The sequence below is a fragment of the Plasmopara halstedii genome (genome assembly GCF_900000015.1).
Source record: "Plasmopara halstedii genome assembly, contig: Scaffold_2881, whole genome shotgun sequence".
In the NCBI taxonomy this organism is placed as follows: Eukaryota; Oomycota; class Peronosporomycetes; order Peronosporales; family Peronosporaceae; genus Plasmopara; species Plasmopara halstedii.
Genome location: NW_020189786.1, coordinates 122995 through 136568, shown reverse-complemented (window position 1 = coordinate 136568; position 13574 = coordinate 122995). Strand labels below are relative to the sequence as shown.

General features: G+C 45.0%; 4 protein-coding genes across 4 annotated transcripts; 2 read left to right on the top strand and 2 right to left on the bottom strand.

The window, feature by feature from the left end:
* Nucleotides 1-6451: 6451 nt before the first annotated feature.
* PHALS_05113 (uncharacterized protein) lies at nt 6452-7285 on the bottom strand (the record flags this gene model as incomplete). The annotated part of the gene is made up of 4 exons (XM_024718782.1): nt 6452-6589; nt 6661-6786; nt 6816-6885; nt 6933-7285. 4 exons carry the CDS (start codon nt 7283-7285, stop codon nt 6452-6454), a joined length of 687 nt encoding a protein of 228 aa, XP_024584146.1.
* A 1941-nt stretch (nt 7286-9226) lies between these two features.
* PHALS_05112 (uncharacterized protein) lies at nt 9227-9759 on the top strand (the record flags this gene model as incomplete). Its single annotated transcript, XM_024718781.1, has 4 exons — nt 9227-9411; nt 9471-9490; nt 9552-9628; nt 9697-9759. The coding sequence occupies 4 exons, from the start codon at nt 9227-9229 to the stop codon at nt 9757-9759; spliced, it is 345 nt and encodes a 114-aa protein (XP_024584145.1).
* A 195-nt stretch (nt 9760-9954) lies between these two features.
* PHALS_05111 (Tetratricopeptide-like helical) lies at nt 9955-11647 on the bottom strand (the record flags this gene model as incomplete). Its single annotated transcript, XM_024718780.1, has 4 exons — nt 9955-10122; nt 10180-10661; nt 10717-11400; nt 11476-11647. 4 exons carry the CDS (start codon nt 11645-11647, stop codon nt 9955-9957), a joined length of 1506 nt encoding a protein of 501 aa, XP_024584144.1.
* Nucleotides 11648-11915: 268 nt separating this feature from the next.
* On the top strand, nt 11916-12570 carry PHALS_05110 (uncharacterized protein; the record flags this gene model as incomplete). The annotated part of the gene is made up of 2 exons (XM_024718777.1): nt 11916-12456; nt 12524-12570. 2 exons carry the CDS (start codon nt 11916-11918, stop codon nt 12568-12570), a joined length of 588 nt encoding a protein of 195 aa, XP_024584143.1.
* Between the last annotated feature and the right edge of the window lie 1004 nt (nt 12571-13574).

The following is a 13574-nucleotide window of genomic DNA, read 5'->3' as shown; positions in this document are numbered from 1 at the left end:
ACCTCAAACTTTCACATGTTATCGGATTTTGGGTATCCCCGCCACTTCACATGATACTGGGTTAGACCCCATCGACGACGTCGACCACGAGGCGTCTCACGAGGTAGTGGACGTCACCATTCTCGTCGAAAAGAGTCAACGGCGGGCGATGACGACTTGGTCGATCGCCGTCCAGTGACTCGCGATACTCTTCGAGCGTTGGACGACAACGCTCGACGTCATTGGCACTCAGCCGAGCATCTCTCCGAGATCGCCTACCACTATACGAGAGACCTCGAGACCTGGAGCACTTTGTTCACCAACTGCCTCACGTTGGGGATCATCGCGCTCTGTTAGAGCTGCTCTTAGCCGTCGAGTTGGCGGATACGTCAGTTCGAGTGACGGTGTAGCGCCTTGCGCCGTCCGAGACGGAAATTGTTGCACTCTGTGATCAGAACCAGTTGCTGGTATAACTTCTGGGAGGATGAGCGCCTTTCGGCCCGGCACCAACTCACTTGCGCCGGATTCCGGTACGGCTTAAGTAAGCCCGCATAAAACAACGGGTGGGTGCGCTTCCTTCTCGGAAGGTTCTGCGTGCACGCTAGGCCTCGCTTGGCCACCACCTTAATAGGTCCAAAAAACCTTGGATGGGGCTTTGTCTTAGAAACAGAAGAAACAGCATGTGTATGAAGCTTCTTAGCATTTAAAATAATCAGGTCTCCGACCTTAATGTTTTCAACATTTCTTCTACCTTTTCCGTCTGCATATTCCTGTTACATCACTTGGTTTTCAGCCATCGCATCGCGAACGTGTCATACGACACTCAGTCTAGTAGGCAGGAAGTCTCAGACTGCTTCACGCACGGTGAGTCGGCTGACATCAGCTAGCTGTTCGGCTATTCCTCCCCCAGCGACGGCTATTCCGTTACGAAAAATCGAAGACTTGGCAGAAGCCATGGATTACCGTCCAATTGCCTTACTCAACAAGGCATACAAAATGTATGTTAAAATATTAGTAGAACGGGTACACACAGTTTTACCGAAGTTAATCAGCAGGTCTCAGCAAGGATTTGTAAGAGGACGCAGTATTGACAATACAGAAATATACTACTTGGTTAGCTGGAGATACATACGGCAGACCTGAAAATAGAATGGGCTGATTCAGCCGCAGCACATTGCTTGGATTTGAGTAAAACGTACGATACGCGAGACTGTAAGTGCTTACAATGTGCTCTAGCAGCACATGGATTTTTGGATAGCTTCCCGAAAGTACTTAGCACCCTTCGTTAAAGAGCTACGGTACAATTTCTCGTAAATGGTAACCTATCATCATAATGGGAGGTACGCTCAGGAATCAGGCAAGAATGCCCACAAGCCCTACTGTTATCATATTAGCGGTTGATACACTTGGACGGATAATTCTCATGAGTCCAAAATTGACAGGAATAAGTGCACGAGGTAGCAAGGAGAATATTCATAATTACCAGCGTTCGTAGATGAATGCACAATTGCTCATGAGCTTGTTGAAAGAACTGGATGGAGTCAAGAAGATACTGGATGACATTGGACGAGTCTCAGGGCATTAAGTACAGCCTCAACACGCATAATACACCTATGAATGGAACGAAGTTCCAGTAAAGAATCCAAACAGCACTACACAATAGCTTGGTAAAAAAGAGAATCAATTAAAGAGAGCTGAGACTTTCGAATTGAGATGGCTCAACGAAGGTGGATATGGTATTAGCAGCAGCGCTTGTTCACGAGAAACAGCTGGAGGTTGCATTGCGTTTTTGCAAATGGATGCTGCTGCCCATTAATGAACATCCTGGTTATTTCTCCCCTTGGAGGTTTCTCCAAAAATCTGTGGCGAAGATGTTTCTTTCACCGAGTGCGCCGTTTGAACATCGCTCGATGTTTTGATGCTTTGTCAGGGTAAACGCTCGATCTACGACTTTGAAAAGTAAATTTGCAGGTTTCTGGAGTCGCTGAACGACAATCCGATTTTGAAAAACGTGATGGTAGCCGATGTTATGAAGGGATGAAGGAACTCGAGATCGGCTCTCGAAAGACTGAATTCTTTCGTCGATAACCGACCAAGTTTGAAGATGCAATCTTCGTCGCCTTACAGCAGAAGAAGCTCCAGCGACGGTCGCCTGATTTATCCACTGGTCCCACCGATGTGCAGCCGCCGTCAAGTGGTGTTTCTGGGCCCATGGACCTGTCCGCTATTGATCGCCGAAAGATAACCTGGAATGGCTTTGGCCTAGCGGCCACCTCAAATGGGACTGCCCGACGAAGATTTATGGGTCCAAACCCTCTGATGTATCACCAGTTTGGCCTACTCGTAGTCGAGGAGGCTGACCGGGTGTCAGCCGACGTGGTGGCCATTGGGATAATTTCTGCAGCGGACGAGGAGGCCCATTCCTCAGCAAGGACGATGTTGTTACACCTTCCGGAGTGTTCCCCGTCGTCAGGAAACGCGCAGACCAAACAGGCGCGGGGCGGCCTACCGGGGTAGAAGCAGCAACATTCTCCTGTGCTGATATTGCGCAGGGGAAACCGCTGTCCCCGAAGAAGTTAGACTTCCCACGAAGGGGCAGAGAAAGGGAGGCCCTTTCGTAGTTTTGACAACGGTGAAGGTAGCTGGGATACCCTTCAGAGTCCTCATTGACTCTGAAGCGTCAACGTGTAAGTTTTGAAAGAAGAGCGTTGCCAAGAATTCACTCCTCTTCGATGCAGTATGCGCGAAGAATCATGGTAACACATATGTCCGTCTTGTGACGAACGCGTTTGTTCACAACAGAGCATCTCGGGTTTTTACTTCGAATCGACGTTTTCCGTCATCCATATGGATTTTCGGTATGATCTTATACCAGAAGAAGACAACGAGCCATAGATCAACTGGAGAGCTTGGTAGATTGCGAATAGCTCGCCGAGCGAAAGTCAAACCTACGGACATCATGACTCGTATGTGGCTATCCACCAGCGTAACAACTTTGCAATCGAATACAGAGCTCACAATGTTGGCGTTTGCTACATAGATATGAAGTCATAAGTCACCAAGAAGATGCGATTGTGACGTCAGTTGTGTCGAAACACTTTATTGCCCCAGGAATAAATCTACTGTGGAAGCCCATGGTCCAGTAGTCAATGGTGCTGTGGAATTTGTCGTTTCGATGATCAAGTCTATCATGGAATCTCAAGCGAAGGCTCCTTTTGAAGCTATTGCTCCTTTTGAAGCTCTTGCTCCAATAGTAAAGTCTTGTGTGGAGCCCCACTATTCTCCAGTAGTAAAATCTACTGTGGAAGACAATGCTCCGGTAGATACTATTATAGAATCACGTTATGCTCCAGTAAGCAAATCAACTGTGGAAGCAACGGATCCAAAAGCTAACGCTATTGTGTAAACACTATATACTATAGTAAAGAGCATTGCTGTGGAGATAAAGACCCCAGTAGCTAACGCTACTGTCAGAGCACATCATGCTCTGATAGTCTGATCTATCGTGGAAGCCATTGCTCCTGTTGTCTAACATACGGTGGACGCTAATGATCCAGTGGTTGATACCACAAAATGCAGTTGTGACCCAGTGACGGGATTACTCGACCAGGCTTATATGGCCCCACTGCCAGAAATTTCTGCTCACGATCCTGAGAGAACTAACCTTCTCAAAGTCCCTTGAAGACATCAAGAAAGGAGCGCTCGTCAAAGTCGTTATGATTCGTCGTGCAAGAGCGATTAATACGTCCTGTGTACTCGTTCCAAGTGTCGTTAAAGATTTTCGACGGCGACTTAAATCGCGACGCGGATAATTTATTCATTAGAATCCGCGCGATCCTTATTTCACCCTCGTGTCCAAGTACACGTCAACATATTTGAGTCCGAAACTCCCGCGCGGCCTCCCGCCAGTTCGTGGTATACGACACGAGATCGAGATTGAGCCAGATGCAGGATATCTGCTATTGCGTCAATGGCCATTATCAGCTGACCAATCCGAGTTTACAGATTCGCTGTTTGCTGCATAACAGTGACAGGGGTGGGTGAGAACGAGTGAATCGTGAGCCAACGTTATGCGTTCGCTGACCAAACGGCAAGTGGCGTATTGTACGCACATACCGCAAGCTGTCGTATATGTGTCGGATGTGCCAGCTCAGACCCCCTTCCTCGCAGGGATGTCATTATCAACAAGATGACTGGCTTGAAATGTTTGATCGTACTTGATCTAGTAAATGGCTATTTTAAAGTCTTAATGGAGCCTCCATCGATTCCCTATACGGCAGTGAGCACACCTAGCGGTATTCTATGGGATTGGCTGGCGATGCCACAAAGATTCTCCAATGCGCCAGCGACGTTTAACCGTCTCGCTACGCATTTATTCCGTCCATTGCGGCTGTTTGCGTCGACGTATTTTGATGACATTTTTGTCCATGTTAAATCCGAAATAGGCCGATGTCGATCAAGTTCATCTCGAGCACCTACATCAGGTATTGGCGTGTATAACAGAATATCAGCTCTCTGCTAACATTGATAAATGTATATTTGGCGCCGAAGAAGTACCAAACTTGGGTCTTTTTGTCGGCATCGACGGTGTTCGGGCAGACCCAGCAAAGATCAAATCCATTTAAGAATGGTCGGCCTTAACTTACCAGAAGGAGCTGAGAAAATGGTTGGGTTTGGCCAACTATCTCCAACGTCATACCAAGATTTGTGCGGACATGGCACACCCGTTATCAGACTTGTTGAAGAAAGATCAAGAGTGGTTGTAGCAAATTCGTGCAGTCGCCTTCGACGATATCAAGCACAGCTTGCAGGCAGCGCCTTTTTTGATATCACTAAAATACGATTTGCCATCCTGTACGCCTCCGATTTTGTTATCGGGTGTGCATTGCTGCAGCAAGATGTTAATGAACAGAGAGGTGTCATCTTGTATCAGTCGAGGCAGCTGAAGACAGCTGAACGGAATTATCGCGTTAGCTACAAAGAATTGCTAGCAATAAAATATGCATCCGTGAAGTTTAGAGTTGAACTCGTGGATTCCAAGCCATTCGTCGTTTAAACCGACCACGTATCGTTGCGTACAGCGCCTCAAACGCCACATTTGTCAGAACTGATAGCCCGTTGTTTTTTTTGCGGAATACAACTTTACAGTAGCTTATAGCCATGCAAGCTGAATGTCTTGGCGGATGCGAAGTATTCGTGTACTTCCAGCGGGCTCGACATGAGTCGACAAGCGTATCCAAACGACCAGGATTGTGCTGTTAGCTTTAAGGGGATGAACACTACAGACGAGTTAGTCTTATCGACATTATCGCGGTTAAAGTCATCGAATCTCACTCGAAGACGGGTTATTGTACTACAAAGTACAAGATGACTCTCGGGTTGTCGTATCCGACAACGATTACTTGAAGCACAAGTTGGTGTATGAATTACACGATACGCTAATCGCAGGTCATCTCGGTCGAGAATAGACTTATGCAGCGCTTGTACACCACATTTGGTGGCCTAAAGTGTATACTTAGGCTAAGAAGTATCAACGTACGTGTGACGTATGTCAGCGTGTGAAGCCCTTTTTACACAGTCAGGCTCCATTGCAGAGTCTGCCAGAACCAGCTGATTGCTGGTTTTCCTTGATGCCGCAGGGCATAATGATGTTTTGGTGTTTGTAGACCGTTTAAGAAAGATGGTGCGCCTCGTTCCAACGGTTAATTCCGTTACTGGAGAACAGAGCGCTCGATTATTTATTGATCATGTCTTTCGACATAATGTATTACCATAATTAATCGTATTCGATCGTGACAGTGGACTTATGGATGAGTTTATTTCGTCTTTTAGATACTAGCCTAGAGATGGCCACCAAAGACCATCCCGAGACTGATGGTCAAACTGAACGCGCGAATCGCGTGGTAGAAGACATTCTACGCAGTGTTTGGGCATCGTCGCCGCCGGCATGGATAGAAATGCTCCCGGTGGTCGAATTTACCATTAACAATGCGGTCCATGCATCAACTGGCTTTGCTCCTTTTTGCATCAATGGCCTTCGCCTTTCAGCATTGCCTCTTTGTCTCATTGAGGGCACGCAATATTCTGGTGAGGGAGGGGCTTGGCAAGCGTTTGCCTCCCAACTCAGTCAAGTTGACAAGCGAATTCGTCAAAGTATTGACAAATTCGTGACCGAAAGAGCAAATGTTGTATCACGCGTAAGTGATGCTATGGCGGAGCGCAAGATTTACAGAAATTTTATGCTGATATGCATGGTCGTAGAAACACACATGTATTAAAAAATGTTATGGAATAGTCAGTACCAAGAACTTGGCTGAATCTGCCGTCTCTAGTCTAGAATCTTTCCAGCTTCTTATTCGATACATCGGTCACATCAAGGTCTTGACATGTGCCGGAAATGCATATACATTGGACTTACCAAGCTGGATCCGTCTCCATCCAACATACTCGGTCGGTTTACTTAAGCCACACATTAGTGATTCTTCTTGCGTACAGATTGTACGAACGAGGTTGATCGTAGTCCGGTGACGGAGATCGTGAACGAGGACAAAAGCGTCATTGAGTCCCAAAATCGAATCACTTTGTGCCACAGCACTCTGAAGTTCTTGAGCTTCATAATGAAGCCGCTTGCAGCCGAGCGAGTTTCGTTCACAGAGCAGATATTGCTGCGTGATCGTTCACCTCCACATGGCGAACTTCAGACCACAGTGATTCCATCGCCTTCACCATTTGATGACCCATCTTCGCGATCGCATTTGCATCCGAGGATGCTACGAGCTCGTCCAGACGCATCGCTGCGTCTCTCATCTGCAAGTGCAGCACCAACGAAATTGTACCGATGTCGATTGCTCAACCACCGAGAATTCCGTTGCTAAGTGGTAATCCGAGACGGGGTTGCCCACATTCCTGTGGAAAAAAGATTGTGTCCGCATGACGACGCCGTGGATAGCTACAGCTCCTTGAAAAATGGCTCGGTAACTGGATTTGGAAAGCTCGTGGGAGCCACATTCGCAACTACTTGCGAATTGCCGTGACGTAGTCCGTAGTGTGAGGTTGCGAACCCCCACAGGCTCACTAGGAGCCGAAACGAATGAAGAAATTGCCCCATCGCTTGGGGTCCAAAAATGGAAGTCGACGACGATGCAGGTGGAGGAAGGCCTTGAGAATCCACCATACGACCAATCCATTGATCGTCGTTGCCGGCATAAATCGGCTTGTTGATATGCCAACTCACGTCCTTCAACATTTTCGTATGGCCACATTTCGATCCCGTGATTTGCGCCGCCGCTGGTGGATACCCCACCATGTCTCCACGACATGCAGCAATATCCGCTTCGACCTGTCCATCGCATACGGGTTTTGCGCATCAACAACGCATATCAAGCACCATGGAATGAGGTATAACTCCGCCCACAGTGTGTGCTCTTAAGCGCTGCTCTTGCGCAATGTATCGAATATACACAAGAGTTGTTTGCCCCAGTGTGGCTCTCATATTGGTGTGGAAGAGTGTTCTGGCAAACTAATGCGTACGGACTAAAATACGAATTTGGTAGGGGTAGAACAAAATCTGTTGTGCATATGTTTTTGTTCTACCCCTACCAAATTCGTATTTTTTCATTTTGTCATTTAAATGAGAAAGCTTTATCCTCTTTGAATATGGTGTATGATCTTCTCGAGTTTTCGTCCTCAGAACAACAGACCAACTTGATGAGCTCATGTCAATTCCTGATGGATAGAAGAATTAGCATATCAAGTGCCAGATGCGGTATTCGCTCGCCTTAAGTCGTTCGCAAGCTATCGAATGGGCTGGTGGAGCACATCGTGACGCGCCTCAATAGGGTGCTGGTAGAGACAAGCTGGGTTTCACTGTAATGCTTCTGATGTTGAGCATCTAAGTCTCTTAAAGCCGTAGCAAAGAAAGTATCTTCCTCTCGATGAGGGTAGTTGAGATATTCATGAACTCAGCCTTACTCTTGGTGGAGCAACAGCGCTTCGTGTCTACAGTTTCCAAGAGAGGAGGCCGCGCTCGAGAATGTACACTTGCAAGCAAAATTATGTGGAAGTGTCATTCTGCTACAGAATTACATGCACCCTGGTGTGAAGGGGTGAGTGTTGTAGCCAAACAAGGGTGTGGGTTACACGAGAAGGTGTATTCACATCACGGTGTGGCTACACCTTAACAAGAAGTCAGTACGTGGCTGGACTGCCAGTATTTATGCATTTTACATTAAATTTTACTATCTAATTAGGGAGACCTACAGATTTAACTATAGGCGGCTTTGCCGCAAATAAGACCAAGAAATAAAGGTTACCTTTTAAACGGAAGGGTTTATTGCCTTGGGTTAATGTTATGGTTACTCTTGGGATAAGCGGATTACGATCCGCTACACTCGTACTGGTTTTAAGTATAGGACGAAGGTCACAAACCTGAGCTTAGCTTCACATGAGCGAAGGAGCTACGGCAGCCCCGCTGCACATTCTCACCACGGAAAAATACGTGGCGACAGATATCTCGATACTTCATGTTCACAACCAGACAAACCCTAGCGTGAGATTAAAAAAATTATACAAAATTGAGATGATATGTCGTGATATGTAGATGAAGGGATTCCTGTGAAAGAGAGGTATCAGAAAAGCACCATAATTTTACTATGAGAGATGATGAAACTTACATATTTAGTAATTTACATGTACTCTTAGAATTGCAGAGCGAACGTATACTTTAGAGTCTCTCGTCTCCGCTCTTACTAGAAGGAAATCGAGAGCGTCTTTTGTGCGTTTTTAAACGCGGACTGTGAGAGTCGGAGCTCTCTCTGTACAATACACACGAAAACCCTTGACATGACTGGTCTCGTTGTGTTATTGGCTTTTATTCTAAAAAAATGATAGGAATTTATTGGTAATTCATTTAGGAGATTTAGCGTGGATGTAATAGTTTCTATATTAACTTTGTACAATTCCCGTCCTTTCATCATTTAAAAGTTCGTGTAATTTATCCCCTGTATGAGTCCTACCGTTGCATAGTACAAAATATAAACCACGAAACGTAAGCAAATTTAGCCTTCTTAATTACACTAAAATTTTCAGAGCTTATGGCGGTTGCTTGTGACATAATTGCTTTAAACTTTCAATCGAATTCTCGATTCGTCCTCGCCGTGGTACATATGAGGCCAAATGACATTTTTCTATTTGAACAGGCGGCGATTAAGATTTTTGCGCGAACGTGAGCGAGTGACTGGTTTCTCATATGGATAAGAAGCGGCAGTTGCAATCAGCTTTTGCAATTTTAACTTGCGGTCTTGATACTTTCGAGGAGTTGTTGCTGCATGGCTTGACGCTTGAAGGTTGCATGTTGTTACCGCTTCTGCATCTTTCAAGAGATCACAAAATGAGACTGGTGATTTGGGAGCCGCTTCTTGTCCGTCAGAACTTGTCAACAAATCTGGAGTATCTGAAATCTCATTCACAACAAACGTGTTAGGCTGAAGCAGAGATCGGTCATGGTCGTCAGGTGAGACCTCAACCAGTCGAACATTGATATCGTCGAAAAAGTGCTGACTATCGACGTCTAGTTCAAACTCGGGCAAGTCACCGTCAAGGGATTCCAAAAAGATGGATATCCACTGATAGCTGTCTTCAGGACTTGATTGTGGGTACCAGCTCATGCTTTCCTCTTGATGACGTTCCAGACTGGACTAATGCCATAAAATCCCGCAGAATTCAGTTGAGAAAGTGCCACACTCGGATTGTATGAGAATATTACAAGCCCTTAAAAACTAGCTATGAGAAAATACCGCCTTTGTTGATCAATAAACACTTTGTGTGTCTTTCTTGAAGCTATGTGACAAAAAACTTATCGTATCGGAGCTTAGTGCTATGTAAAAAAAGATGGCAAAGTGATTTAGAAAATGGCACTATTTTTCCATTACCTTAGAGGATTGCTACCAAATAACTAAAGCCCGTTGGACAAATCGCCTATTCGTCATGTTGACCGACATTATCGTCGCCCTCGTCAACTTGCTCAGGTGGCTGAATCAAGCGCTTGAACCATGATTTCTCTTTCATCGTCGTAAACATTTGTACATCAAACTCATCTTCTAAAGCCCCATAACTGTCAGCTGTCTCTAGCCATGTCCGACATTGCTGCATACATAAAAATAAATATCATCAATGAACTCGCAGTCAATTGAGTAGACTCACATTTTCGTCTTCGAAAGCCGGGGATGCATACAAACATGCCAAGTAATAACTGCCAAGCTTGTCATGAAAGTGATGAGCCGAGCGAAGCAATTCAACTGCACGAGTGAAGCGGGCGTCAGCCGACTTTTTTCTCTTTTTTTTCTGTTTATTCGTTTGCTCCTGCAGCCGTGGAAAGGCTTGAACAAATGTTGCAAGGCCTTTTCCAAGAGTGTTTAACAAGTATGGAACCCGCTCATCAATTTCCTGTCCAACAGACTCTTTGCGGTCATGTAAATCCTCTTTTCTCTTGCAAATTTTATAAAAGTCTTCCAAATTAAACCCACATCTCATTAATAAAGTCTTGTACTCGATCTCCAAGTTCTGAAACAGTGTGGCCCACTCAGAAGCAGTTGGCTTTACTCCCTGCATCGAGCTCACCAAACATCTGGCTGCCAAATAATTAGTCATTTCCATTAATGCGTCGGTGCTACTCGAGTTCAGCGCTATCAATACCACCTTAAATCAAAGATTTGATAAATTCAATAACGAGTCACGTACAAATAGCTTCCCGGTATAATGCAAATGTGCGATGAAAGTCGTCAATACTGCTAGAATCTTCTAGTAGACCTTGCAGCACAGCTTCCAACAACTTTACTTCAGCAAAATCCTCACATAACACTGTGTCATCGTCTTCATAATCACACTCCTCGTCACGCGATTGCTTGGCTTGCTTTGCTGATACTTCCATGTATATCGACTCTAACTTGCCACATTCCTTTAATCCCCTCTGATAGTAAGCATTTCCTTCTTCTTTCTTGTCTTTTTCTAGAAACGTGACCAAATCTCCTCCCTCTTTTAAAGCTTTTGCGTACTGAAATCTTGTTTCAAATGTCGTGCCTCCATCAACTTTGACTGCTCGTTGAAACTTATTGAGAGCCTCGTCCAAGACATGTCGATTTTGTGTCTCTGTGGCTACAATCAGCAGCGATGACCCCCAAAGCGAAAATCCCACGGCTCCTAACGCAGCGTCCGCAGCATCTTCATCACCACTGTCTTCACTTAGCTCTAACATGAGCTGAAACTTATCAGCTGCGGCTTCCGCCAGTGTCGAATCTTCGTTTAAGGATGCCAATCGAGCCAATGCCGTGCCCCATAAAAAATATGCGTCTAATTTCTTGGCGGTGGGCAAATCTTCATGGCTTTCCACAAGCTTCTTCACGCGTTTGCCGATCTGCCACGTCTCTAAATCCGTAAAATAAAGAAAGTATAGATAAGCCACCATCAAGATTGTTCGTCGAAAATATGAAATAGACACACGTTTTTGTGACGTCTCCTCCTTCTGTAGAGAGTCGTTAATGCTGAACAGTTCAGCATCTACTGCTGACAAATCAGAAGGTTCTTTGCTACTCGGATCAGAGGCTCGGCATTCAATACGAGGGCTGGACACTGGGCTAGCAACACGCTGTCGCTTTTGGTTCATGTTGGTCATGGGTTTAGATGGTGTGGTAGAACACATTTCTGCTCAGTGCGACAAAAAGGAATGCGAATATCTGACATTTGTTGCGATCACATTTCAAATGGCACGAATGCGTATGATCAAGAAGTTCGTCCAACGTTTGCAGCATACCTGATTATCGGTCGTGCTAGCTACGCCACGACATGAACCAATGTCAACAACATCGACCTTCCAACACAAGACCGCAGTGTCAATTTGAAGTTCTAAAGCTCATTGCAATTCTCAACATTCTCGTATCACCATGAACTTTCTCGCGGCAATGATTTTATGTATTGCCGAGGTGAAAAGTCATGGATATCTTTCCTTTCCAGCTGCCGTCTACCGTGACCCGTACACAGCTACATCCTTCGTGACGACAATCACTGAAAGCATCAACATACGAAGTTTTGGAAACAGAAAATGGAATGATACTCCAGAACGCAATGCTGCGATGTTTGCTACAGCATTTCACAATTCCAGCTATTCTTCGCTGCGTGAGATGCTCGATCCTGTTGTGTCAGACTGTGGAAACACACGAGAGGACGTTGCTCCTGTAAATGTAACGAATGCCAAGGAATTACTTTGGCAGAATGATGAAGAGCATCGAGGATTTGTGGATTCACACCATGGTCCTTGCGAAGTCTGGATAGATAACCATCGTGCGCTCTTCAATGATGACTGTCGAGCTACTTTTACGTCTTATCCAGCCCATTTGCCGATTGATTTCAATGCATTGTGTGATGGCCAATGTCACCTTAAATTTTACTGGTTGGCACTTCACGAAGCAGCATGGCAAGTCTATAGTAAGTCAAATGCATATTAGCGTTATTTCTCGTACTGATTCTGAAATTTTACTTCGAAAAAATGCAGAAGCTTGTGCTCCTATCGTTAACTCAAACCACGTTGGATTCGTTTAGATTGTCGAACTTTGCTAATACCATGACTTTTAAAGTAGAGAAGTGGAGACGTAGAGAAATGAGGTGTCATGGTTTGAACAAAAATATCACAGTCGTTGCTTTCGATTTGGTATCCATTTGCATACAAAACCACAGAAGTTCAATATGTTATGAAACGATACTGCTCAAATTACGTGCGAGCAGTTCTTAAAGGCAGATGCGTCATACGTGCTCTTGTCGATATGTGTATTAACTTGAAAGTAGTTATAAGCTAGAAATACTAAATGATCTGTTTCACTCCTGATTTTCTAGTATTGGGGGTCATCAATCTTACGCTAAAATAGCAATGAAAATTTTCTTTGCACCCCGATAATGATGTGTAGCGCAACTATTGATCGGTACACCTTGCACTTCTGAGCAATTGTGCGAATAACTTATTTGTACAATTGTACAAATTTACACAACACTTCCGTGCAATGCGAATATTCAAAAGTACCAAATATCGATACTTTTAAAGATGATGGGACTCTAAGCAATACGGTAATTTAGTTGTTGGATGTAGTAAAACGCATATATGTTGTATCCGAAATGTATGTCCTCTTGATATAGGAGTACTGAGTTACTTTAAAGGCTCTAGGATGCGGTTTGGGGTGTAGTAAGATTCTAACCTCTATCATTTTTTATACGAGCTTCATCTGTGCAAGATGCATGGCGACCCGTTGCACTTGGTAGCACTAGTATCCAATCCGACGACCAAGTCGTGAAAAGACTGCATACTCTGTCAGGTGTAATACGAGTTATGTGAGCATCTTCTCCTAAGTCAATCAGACACGCTCAGTAATCGTATGTATATCGAATAGATCACGTAACTAGCTGCGCTAAGCAGATAGGAGAATTTTTTGGTGACAAATCTACAGGGGCGCACCAATAAGGCATCAGTGGCAGCAAAAAATGGCAGTCACCGTGTTGCCAAAACATTGAGCGTCCATTTCATTGGGATTAGCGATAAAGAAGTCTCTACCTCT